We start from the raw sequence: 11,233 nt of genomic DNA on the forward strand, positions 1-11,233 counted from the left end.
CTGTGTGCACTTTTCCACGTCTCTTTCTTTGCTTTTGTTTGTTATTTCCATTTTTGTTTTGTTGTGGGAGGGAAATTGACTTTGGTGCTGTGTTTGCACAGCTAAAAATAAAAGCAATAAGGTGCTGAACCAGCATCTCAAAAAACATGTTTTTTTTTAAGAAGCCGAGCAATTTTTATTTGTTCCTCTTCTTTGAGCTCAGTGTGCATTTGTCAAATGGGATGCAGTGGCTAAGACATCGAGCTTGTCGATCAGAAAGGCTGGCAGTTTGGCGGTTCAAATCCCTAGCGCTGTGTAATGGAGTGAGCTCCCGTTACTTGTCCCAGCTTGTGCCAACCTAGCAGTTCGAAAGCATGTAAAAAAATGGAAGTAGAAAAATAGGAACCACCTTTGGTGGGAAGGTAACAGCGTTCCGTGTGCTTTCAGCATTTAGTCTTGCCGGCCACATGATGGAGACGTCTTCAGACAGTGCTGGCTGTGAGAGGGATCTTGGAGTCCTAGTGGACAACCGTTTAAATATGAGCCAGGAATGTGCAGCAGCTGCCAAAAAAGCCAACACAGTTCTAGGCTGCATAAACAGAGGGATAGAATCAAGATGACGTGAAGTGTTAATACCACTTTATAATGCCTTGGTAAGGCCACACACATGGAATACTGCATTCAGTTTTGGTTGCCACGATGTAAAAAAGATGTTAAGGCTCTAGAAAGAGTGCAGAGAAGAGCAACAAAGGCGATTAGGGGACTGAAGGTTGAAACATACGAAGAATGGTTACAGGAATGTGGTATGTTTAGTCTAATGAAAAGAAGGACTAGGAGGGATAGCAGTGTTTCAATATCTAAAGCAGTGGCCTCGACCACTTGGGCACCAGGGACTGGTTCCATGATTTCTGGATGGGGTGTAGTTTTGTATGCTGCCTGCATCCCACGGATGTGGCTTTGCTTGCTTGTGCGGCTCAGTTGCTGGCATGTGCGGCCTGGTGTCAGTCCATGGACCGGTGGGTTGGGGACCCCAGATCTAAGCGTGACCCGTAAAAACCGCGCTCGACTAAGCCGCGCCCGATTAAACCGTGTCGCTGACATCATCAACAGGGCGACAACAGCCAGCGCGGAGAAAGAAGGGCGCTTTAAATAGCACTTTGAAAGCAAGCCGATTCAACTTAAGGTAAGGGTTAGGTTTAGGGTTAGGGTTAGGGTTAGGTTTAGGGTTAGGTTTAGGGTTAGGTTTAGGATTAGGTTTAGGGGGGGTTAGGTTTAGGTTTAGGGGTTAATTTTAGGTTTAGGGTTTACAGCATGCTTCTGTCTCCACGCTGTTGTCGCCCTGTTGATGACGTCAGCGAAGCGGTTTAGTCAGGCGTGGTTTAGTCGAGCACGGTTTTGTGGTGGAACCGATCTAAGAGACTACTGCGAAGAAGAGAGGGTCAGCCTATTCTCTAAAGGCTGAGGGCAGGACAAGAAGCAATGCATGGGACCTAATCAAGGAGAGAAACAACCTTCCTGACAGTCAAAACAATTAACCAGTAGAACGATTTGTCTCCAGAATTTGCAGGGAGGTTTTTAAGAAGAGTTTGGACTAGCATTCATCTGAAATGGTATAGGGCAGTGATGGAGAACCTTTTTTGGCTTGTGTGCCATAAGCGGGGGGAGCGCAGAGGGGTCGTGCACGGGTGTGTCGCACCCATAATACAATGTGTGATCCCCCCAGCGCGCATGTGTGCATGACAGGCACTTCCCCCCATTTTTTGCATGCTTTTTTCGCCCTCCCCAGGCTCCAGAGGTTTTATAGGAGCCTGGGGAGGGCGAAAACAGCCTCCCCCATGGAGGCCCTCTTGAGGCTTCAGGAGCTTCCTGAAGTCCCAGTTTGCTCATAGGGTTGTTTTTTCGTCCTCCAGAGCCTCAGGGAAGCTTCCGGAAGGCCCCTGAAGGCTCCAGAGGGCTTAAACCGCCCCCTACGAGCAAACCGGAAGTCCGTTCCCAAACTTCCAGTTTGCCCGTAGGGGCGGTTTTTTGCGCTCTGGAGGCTTCAGGGAAGCTCCTGAAGCTTCCGGAGGGCCTCCGGGGGGCGGGGGAGGCTGTTTTCGCCCTCCCCGGGCTCCTATAAAATCTCTGGAGCCTGGGGAGGCTGAAAAATGGCTTTTAAAAAAGGCTGAACTCAGCCTGCCAGTGCGCGCATGCGCACTGGGCAGCTGACAGGGCAACATGCCCTGACAAATGACTCCACATGCCACCTGGGTATAGGGTTTCCAGCCTGAGCAGGGGGTTGGACTAGAAGACCTCCAAGGTCCCTTCCATTATTCTGTACTTCTTCTACTTGAATATATGCAGAGACCACCTCTAAAACACAACCGAGACATCCTTCTCAGTCTGTTCCAGCATGCCCCCCCTTTCTGCTTCTCTCAGGAAACCAGGGGAGACACGATAGCACTCTTCCAATATTCGAGGAGCTGCCACAGAGAGGAGTGGGTCAAGCTATTTTCCAAGGCACCTGAAGGCCAGACAAAGAATACTGGATGGAAACTGACCAAGGAGAGATTCAATCTGGAAATAAAGAGGAATTTTCTGACAGTGAGAACGATCAACCAATGGAACAGAAGTTGCCTTCAGAAGTTGAACTTGAGGGATGCTAGCCAGAAAAAAAACCAACAAATAGGGAAGCTAAAAGATCAAAAGCTTTCAAGAAGAGACTAGACTGCCATCTATCAGAAATGGTGTAAGGTCTCCTGTTTGGAGAGGGTGGACTAGATCAGGGGTCCCCGACCTTTTGGATCTCAGGGACCACTAAATTCATAATTTTAAATACCACAGACCACTAATATGACCTACCTAATGATTGGCTGGCTGGGCGTGGCTACATGGTCATGTGACTGGATGGGCGTGGCCAACCTGATTTCACTTAACTCAAGGGGCGCCTTGCTAGCCACTACTTGCCCCTCCCCTCCCAGCCACTCCTAACCTGCCCGCCGGTCTCCTCAGGGCCCCAACAGCAAGCAGCTGTTGGAGCTAGGCAGCCACATGAGAAAGACTTGGCCAAAAGCTGGCTCAGTTCAAATTGGATCTGACTGAGAAGGAGGCTCAGCAGAAGCACCTCACTGAGGACTACGAGCATAGGCTTTCCAAGCAGAAGGAAGACCTGCGGGAGTGCCAGGCCTGATACCGGCGCCTGAAAGCTCAGCAGGCTGAGATGGTCAGCCAGTTCCAGGCCATGATGCAGTCCCACTGGAACAAGGCCCTCCGGCTCTTTGCCATCAGTGGCACTTCCCTCCAGCCTTTGCCCAAAGCCCCACACCAGGAGGCTGAAGCAGACCCCAAGTCAGAATTTCTGCCCCCCTCTGACCCATACGAAAAGACCCCAAAACAGGAGACTCTCTGCAGCAACACAAGCATTCATTGCACGTATCTGGCCCAGGGGGCGTAGTTTGAGGACCCCTGATTTACTGCCATGTAAAAAATGCAAATAATTTTTCTGCGGACCACCAAAATTTTCCCACGGACCACCCATTGGTGACTACTGCCATAGGGGGGAATCAGGCAAAGTTGGCCAAAACTCCACACCCAGGTCATCCTGCTATCTAAGCCCACACCCATCTGGGATTAGTAGCCAACCCTCAAGTCTCCTCACCACACCTATTAACTGGGGGTGGGGGGGGATCTGTTCAAAGGCTTCTCTCTTCCCCCAAACCCTTTCCCTAGGGATGCTGGCCCAAAAAACCCAAATTGGGAAGAGCGGTGGGGTGGTGCTGGAGGACCTCAAGGTGACCCACTTCTGCTCCCGTCTCCAAGGAAGCCCATCTTCTCCCACCGCCAAAGAATTCCCTCACCACTGTCAAACCGTTCACTAAGGCTACATTAACATTACTATTAGTCTCCTCATCACTCTTATCACCCATCTCCTCCCACGTATGACTGCAGGAGTGTAACGTTGTTGCTTGTATCCTTACTATTGATATTGATATTGTTTCTTGATTGCTTATTAGTACATTAAGACTATCATTAAGTGCTGTATCTTATGATTCTTGACAAATGTATCTTGTCTTTTGAGAGCATCTGCACCAAAGACAAATTCCTTGTGTGTCCAATCACACCTGGCCAATAAAGAATTCTATTCTGTTCTATTTTTCATCCTTAGCCATTCCTTGGGTTGGCTGGGAAATTCTGGAAGTCCACCAGTCTTAAAATGGCCAAGGTTATGAAACACTGGTTTAGAACAGGTAGTCCTCAACTTACAACCGTTTATTTAGTGACCTCTCAGTTACAACAGTACTGGGGGGGGGGGAAGTATTGTATTTGTATTTGAATTTATTTGTCTTGTATGCCGCTCACTCCCGAAGGACTCCGGGCGGCTCACAATAGACAAGGGAAGGGGGAAGACTAGACAAAGACAACACTTTAAAAACAAAACCGCAACATTCACAATTTCCGCGGGGCTGGATGTTTCACAGGCCCTCCCGGCCTGCTGGAGCAGCCAGGACTTGGTGGCTTTGCGGAAAGCCGGGAGGGTCGTAAGGGTCCGGATCTCGACAGGGAGATCATTCCAGAGGGCTGGAGCTGCAACAGAGAAGGCTCTCCCCCGGGGGGTGGCCAGCCGACATTGGCTGGCGGATGGAATCTGGAGGAGACCTAACCTGTGTGATTTAGGTTTAGGATCATTTTTAATACTAACAAACGTTATAACATCCCCATGGTCACGGAATCAAAATTCAGACGCTTGGCATCTGACTCATGGTTATGACGGTTGCAGGGCCCTAAGGTCACATGATCCCTTTTTCCGACCTCCTGACCAGCAAAGTCAGTGGGGAAGCCAGATTCCCCTTAACAACTGTGTGACGGACTTAACTGCAACGATTCACTTAACAACGGCGACCAGAAAGGTTGTTAAATGGGGGCAGTTCACTCAACAAATGTTTCGCTTAGCAACAGAAACGTTGGCTTCCATTGTGGCCGTAAGTCAAGGACTACAGCTACTGTTTTCAGAAGGATTGGTAAGAAATCATAAATTTAGTTAGATGAATTATCGAGAGAGCATGCATACCTAAAGGCTATTCATTTAGGATCTTTTTTTAATCAATAAATTAAAAGAAAATAATTCTATTCCATTTTTCATCCTTAGCCTTGTGTTGGCTGGGAAATTCTGGAAGTTGAAGTCTAATAAATTAATATAAAAGAGAGAAGGAGAGTAGATAGGAAGGAGGGAAGAAAGGAGGGAACTTAAGAGAAGAGAAAGGAAGGAGCGTAGGAGGAAAGGAGGGAGGGAAGATATGAGAGAAGGAGGGGGGAAGAAGAGAGGAAAGGGAAGGGGAAGGAAAGGAGGAAAGGAAAAGAAAGGAGGGAAGGAAGGAGGGAAGAAGGAGGGAGGGAAGGAAGGGGAGTGGGAAAGAAGAAACAAGGGAAGGAAAGAGGGAGGGAAGAAGATACCTAACCTTTGATGTCTATAATGATTTTGATATTATGGGAATGTCTTGAAACACACTCAATTGTAAAGCGAAACAGTGGATGTTGTATTGTCTTTTACCAGTTATTGGTTGTTGTATTTTTCTTTTACTAATAAAAATACTTAATTTAAAAAAAAAAAGAATTATATTCCATTTTTCATCCTTAGCCTTGTGTTGGCTGGGAAATTCTGGAAGTGGAAGTCCAGTAAATTAAAATAAAAGAATTCTATTCCTTCTCCCCCCCCCCCTTCCTACCTGGTTGGGGTCGGTGGCTCGGAAGACGTGGCAGGCGACGGGCGATTCGGGGTCGTCGGGCTGCGCCTTGATCAGGTAGGCGAAGTAGGTGAGGTCCTGGCTGTTGTGGACGAAGCGCGAGATGTGCTGCGCTTTGTGCTCGAAGATGAAGACGGCCGAGCCGGGGCCGCCGCCGGCGGGCGAAGAAGGCACGCAGCGCAGGGTGGGCGCGCCCAGCAGCAGCAGCACCTCCCGGGCCGGAGCCGCGCCCGGCTCGGGCTTCTGACTGCGCCGCCGGACTTCGGCCATCAGCCAGGGCAACATGGGCAGCGTGGCGCGCCGGTCCAGGCTGGTGCAACCCACGTACCAGAGAGGGAAGCGTTTCTCGCCGGCCGGCCGAACCGGACCGGGTTCGGGCTCGGGAGCCAACGGGTGCGGGAAGGGCGCCGTCTCCATCGAGGCTCAGGGGCCGGTCGCTGGCTCCCGATCAGCGGAGCTCGGCCTCCGCAGCGCCCAGCCACGCCGGAACCGACCCGCAGGCAGTCAGGCAGGCAAGGTCCGCCTTGCTGCGCCTTTCCCCCCCGCTTCTCCTTCCAAGGGGGTCTTGAGCCCCTCCAGCGTGGCCGAGCGCCCTCCGCAAGGCTGGTGGGGCTCCCGCCCGCCAAGGGGGGTGGCCGGCTGGCTTTCCTCGCCCTTGCACAGCCGGGAAGGCAGCCAAAGAGCTGGCGCTGGGGAAAAGGGGCCGCGGTGCCTGCGCCTGCCTTCCTTCCTCCCTGCCCCTTTCGCTGCTGCTGTTGCGGCTGCTGCTGGTGGTGGTGTTTGGTGCTCCAGTTCTGACGGCGCTCCCGGTTCCCTCCCCGGGGGAAGCTGGCGGGCCAATTAGGAGGAGACCTCGTCGCTGGGCGCGGGAGGGAAGGCTCCCCTCACAGCCCCGCGGGCTCGTCCTTGCAGCTCGGCCGCCAGGAAGTCCCGAGATTTGAAAACGGGGGAGAAAAATATTCTTGTTTTTCTTATTTCTTAAGCGTTTCTTTTTATTAAAAAAAGTTTTTTTTTTGTTTCCCATGCACTCCCCAATATACGTTTCTCCTAAATACCATGAGTATTAATGTGAATCAAGATCACGTGAAGTGTTAATACCACTTTATAACGCCTTGGTAAGGCCACACTTGGAAGACTGCATTCAGTTTTGGTCCCCACGATGTAGAAAAGATGTGAAGACTCTAGAAAGAGTGCAGAGAACAGCAACAAAGAGGATTAGGGGACTGGAGGCTAAAACATATGAAGAACAGTTGCAGGAACTGGGTAGATCTAGTTTTAATGAAAACAGGGACTAGGGGAGACATGATAGCAGTGTTCCAATATCTCAGGGTTTGCCACAAAGAAGAGGGAGTCAAACTATTCTCCAAAGCACCTGAGGATAAGACAAGAAGCCATGGGTGGAAACTAATCAAGGAGAGAAGCAACTTAGAATTAGGGAGAAATTTCCTGACAATTAATCAGTGGAACAGCTTCCCTCCAGAAGTTGTGAATGCCCCAACACTGGAAGTCTTTAAAGAAGTTGGATATTCTGCAATTGAGTTTGGTATGGTTCACCTTAAGTTTGTATCTATTGTGTGCTCGTGTATTATTGTGGTTGCCCCCCCCCCCAAAAAAAATGGATCAAGAGGGAAGGAGATGAGGCAGCCAAGATGGGTGGGCTGGAGCAGGAGTCCCTCCCCTCCCCCCCCAGTGGGAGCTTTCGAGGGACCCCATCTCTGCGGTTCCCATGAGAACCAGCCCTTCTTCTCTTTAAATGCAGAGCGTGGATAGCCTCCCCTGGAACAGAACAGAATAACAGATTTGGAAGAGACCTTGTAGGTCATCTAGTCCAACCCCCCCACCTCGCCCAAGCAGGAGACCCCACACCATTTCTGACAGCAGTTCAATCTCTTCTTGAAAGCTTCCAATGATGAAGCTCACACATCTTCTTAAGGGAAACTGTTCCATATCTAACTATCTAATCTAACTATCTAATCTATGTATGAGCACAATACAATACAATTCATGAATAAGAGAGAGGAGTTGAAAGGGACCTTATAGGTCATCTAGTCCAACCCTCCCCCTCGCCCAAGCAGGAGACCCTACACCATTTCTGACAGCAGTTCAATCTCAACCTTGAAAGCTTCCAGTGATGAAGCTCCCACAACTTCATAAGGCAAACTGTTCCATATCTTTCTAATCTATCTAATCTATCTAACTATCTAATCCAAATATGACTAAACTAGACTAGAAGCGTTGCAAGGGACCTTATAGGTCACCTAGTCCAACCCCAACCAAGCTGGAGACCCCTACACCATTTCGACAGATGACAGTCCAGTCTCTTCTTGAAAGCTTCCAATGATGACGCTCCCACAACTTCTGAAGGCGAGCTGCGTCGTGTCCTGTTACTTTAATGTCCTGAGAATTAAGAGACTCCGCTCATTGCCAATGCAAATACATCGATCAGGGCAAGGCAACGCTTTTGGAAAATGCTTTGGATCGCTGCTCCCCACCCACCCCGGCGCGGGGCCAGGGCCTCGGGCTGGAACAGCAATGAGACTCGCCCGGGGTTGCGTCTCTATAACCTGCCCGGGCTTGTCGGCAGCCCCACAGCTTGCGCGTTTTTGCCTGGGAAACGGCAGCTGTGCCCTCTCAGGAGCTGCGCCTTGCTGGCTGAGGTGCAACAGAGGCCAAGCACCTGATTCTCTCGCAGAGCCGTCGGGAGCAAAGCGTGCACATACCTGGGCGGGCTCTCCGCGCCAGGCACCTGCACGCACCGGGCGTTGTTGGATTAAAGATAAAATGTTTTTTTTTTAAATCAAATATGCATCTCTTCCCAGCACCGTTGGGGCAGCAAACCCTTCCGCCTCTCTCGTTATCAGCGGCTTGGGACAATCCTTCTTCAAGTTCTTTGCAGTGTTTCTCAAACTTCAACAGTCCTTGTTAGAAGATCTGTGGACTTCAACTCCCGACATTCCTCCGCCGGCCTCGTGAGGAATTCTGGGAGTTGAAGTCCTCAGATCTGAAAAAGTTTTTGAACAGCTTACTGAACTGAACCCAAATTAAATGTGTTTTTAATTGCCTTTTCTTTCTTGGTTCCAGTTATAGTTAATAGGTTTTCCTGAGCGTGTGTGTCGACTGGGGAATTCTTTCCTAACAGATGCATTACAAATGGGTTCAGGGCAGCTTCATTGATATCCATGAAACATAATCCCCCTTTATTTAAAAAAAAACATGCCAATTCTTTCAGGAAGGAAGAAAAGGAGAGAGAATAATGGAGGGATGAGGAGAGAGGAAGGAAGAAAGGAGAGGGCTAGTAGAAGGGGGAGGGGGAGGGAGGGGGAAGAAAAGAGGGGGGCAGTAGAAAGAAGAGGGGGAAGGAGGGAAGGAAGGAGAGAGAAGAATGGAGGGAGGAGAAGAGAGGAAGGAAGAAAGGAGAGGGCTAGTAGAAGGGGGAGGGAGGGGAAGGAAAGAGGGGGTAGTAGAAAGAAGAGGGGGAAGGAAGGAAGGAAGGAAGGAAAGGAAAGGAGAGAGGGGGCAGTATAATGGAGGGAGGAGGAGAGGGGAAGAGAAGGAAGGAGGGATGGAGGAAGAAAGGAGAGAGGGGCAGTGGGAGGGAGGAAGGAAGGAGAGGGGCAGTAGAAGGAAGCGAGGGAGGGATGGAAGAAGGAATTACATAAGGAAACAAACAGATAGGGTAACTTTTCAGTCAGGCTAAACATACAAGAACCTCCTTTTGTTTTATAATATCCCCAAATCCATTTGTGACTCAGTGTCAAGACCCAGCAATGTAAAACAACTGAAAACCAGAAAGAAAGGTGGGCGAGGCCATCCATTTCTATCACTTTTCAAGAGGGAAAAAACTCCAGAGGAGGAAACTCTGGGCTCCCCTTCTACTTACCCTCTAGGAAAGATGGGATTATCCTGAAAGGTAGGAGGGGGGGGGTCTGGGCGGGGGACCCTTTAAACCTGAATTTGAAGTTGCAGCTCGTGATTGGTGTGAAAGCCAATATGACGCCCCTGAAGTTTATTAGGGGTTCGAGAGACTTTGACAGCTGGAATCCAAAGTCTTTGGAGCGGTTCCTATTCTCCCATCTCCCCATCTGAGAATTCAGATCCTGCCCCATTTCCCAAGGCCCTTCCTTAATTTCATCCGGTTTCCTTTTCGGCTTTAATCCATTGGTCTTTTGCTACCTGGGGAAGCCATTCTCAAGGGCACCGAGGAGAAACTGCCAGCCCAGAGAAGTTTGCATTTAGATGGTGAGAAGCAGGACAATAATAGCAATAGCAGTAGACTTATATACCGCTTCATAGGCCTTTCAGGCCTCTCTAAGCGGTTTACAGAGAGTCAGCATATTGCCCCCAACAATCTGGGTCCTCATTTTACCCACCTCGGAAGGATGGAAGGCTGAGTCAACCCTGAGCCGGTGAGATTTGAACCGCTGACCTGCTGATCTAGCAGTAGCCTGCAGTGCTGCATTTAACCACTGCGCCACCTTGGCTCAAAGGACAAAGCATCTGTTGGGTTCTTGCCCAGGATTGGGGTGGGTGGTGGGTGGGAGACACACCTTAGAAGGGTCTGCCTGCCTGTTGCAGCAACTCAGAACCACTGCCTGCCCACCCAGGCACCTCCTGCTGTTTCTACTGTCAAAACCTTGGCTTTCGGGAGATGTTTTATTTATGTCTCATGAAAAAACAAACCAACCTCATGACAAGAGCGGAGGTGGCCTAGTGGTTAGAGTGCAGTACTGCAGGCTACTTCAGCTGACTGCTAGCTGCAGTTCAGCAGATCGAATCTCACCAGGTTGCTCAAGGTTGACTCAAGTCTTCCATCCTTCCAAGGTGGGTGAAATGAGGATCCAGATTGTTGAGGGGAAGAGGCTGACTCTGTAAAGCGCTTAGAGAGGGCTGTAAAAGCACTATGAAGCGGTATACAAGTCTAAGTGCTGTTGCTATGACAAGAATAGAGCTGCTGCTTTCTAAAAATGCAGAGATGTTCTCTGCATCTTGAAAATTTCTGTGTCTCCCCCCCTTTGGTGGAAATAACTCAATGGCGACAGCAAGTCAACGACAGAGGAACCCTTTTCTTGGCATGCAGTGAGTCAAAGAATTTCTTTTTCAGTTAACTGTTATTAAAAAATAACACTGGTGATTATACAAAACTCCATACCTTTAATCCCCCTTTTGTCCAGTTGAGTCAATGGTGTCTCCTGACAATTGCTTGGGCCATTTCTTGGTAAGGTTTTTCAGGAGTTGTTTGTCCTTCCTTTCCTCCCTCCCTCTCCTTCCTTCCCTCCCTCTTCCTGTTTCCTTCCTTCCTTCGCTCCATCTTTCCTTCCTTCTCTCTTCATTTTCACCTCTGTCCGTTTCTTCCTCCCTTCCTTCCCTCTGCTTCCTTCCCTCCCTCTTCCTGTTTCCTTCCTTACTCCCTTTCTTCCCTCCCTCTCCTTTCTTCACTCCCTCTTCTTTCCTTCCTTCCCTCTTCCTTCCCTTCTTTCCCAATTCCTTCCTTCCCCCTCCCTTTCTTCCTCCCTCCCTCCCCTCCTTCTTCCTTC

General features: G+C 49.7%; 1 protein-coding gene across 2 annotated transcripts in view; it reads right to left on the reverse strand.

The window, feature by feature from the left end:
- TBC1D4 (TBC1 domain family member 4) overlaps positions 1 to 6,437 on the reverse strand; it is a 109,786-nt gene extending 103,349 nt beyond the window's left edge. Inside the window, exon 1 of one of the 2 annotated variants that reach the window (XM_087726323.1) lies at positions 5,682 to 6,437. In XM_087726323.1, the coding sequence (XP_087582449.1) occupies positions 5,682 to 6,116 (435 nt within the window). In that variant the 5' untranslated portion in view covers positions 6,117 to 6,437. The remainder of the gene's footprint in view (positions 1 to 5,681) is intronic. The other variant, XM_087726321.1, reaches the window with a different exon arrangement.
- Positions 6,438 to 11,233: the final 4,796 nt, after the last annotated feature.

The sequence above is a fragment of the Thamnophis sirtalis genome, unplaced genomic scaffold (genome assembly GCF_051295495.1).
Source record: "Thamnophis sirtalis isolate CommonGarterSnake01/CBP01778 unplaced genomic scaffold, rThaSir2_p1.2 scaffold_12, whole genome shotgun sequence".
NCBI lineage: Eukaryota > Metazoa > Chordata > Lepidosauria > Squamata > Natricidae > Thamnophis > Thamnophis sirtalis.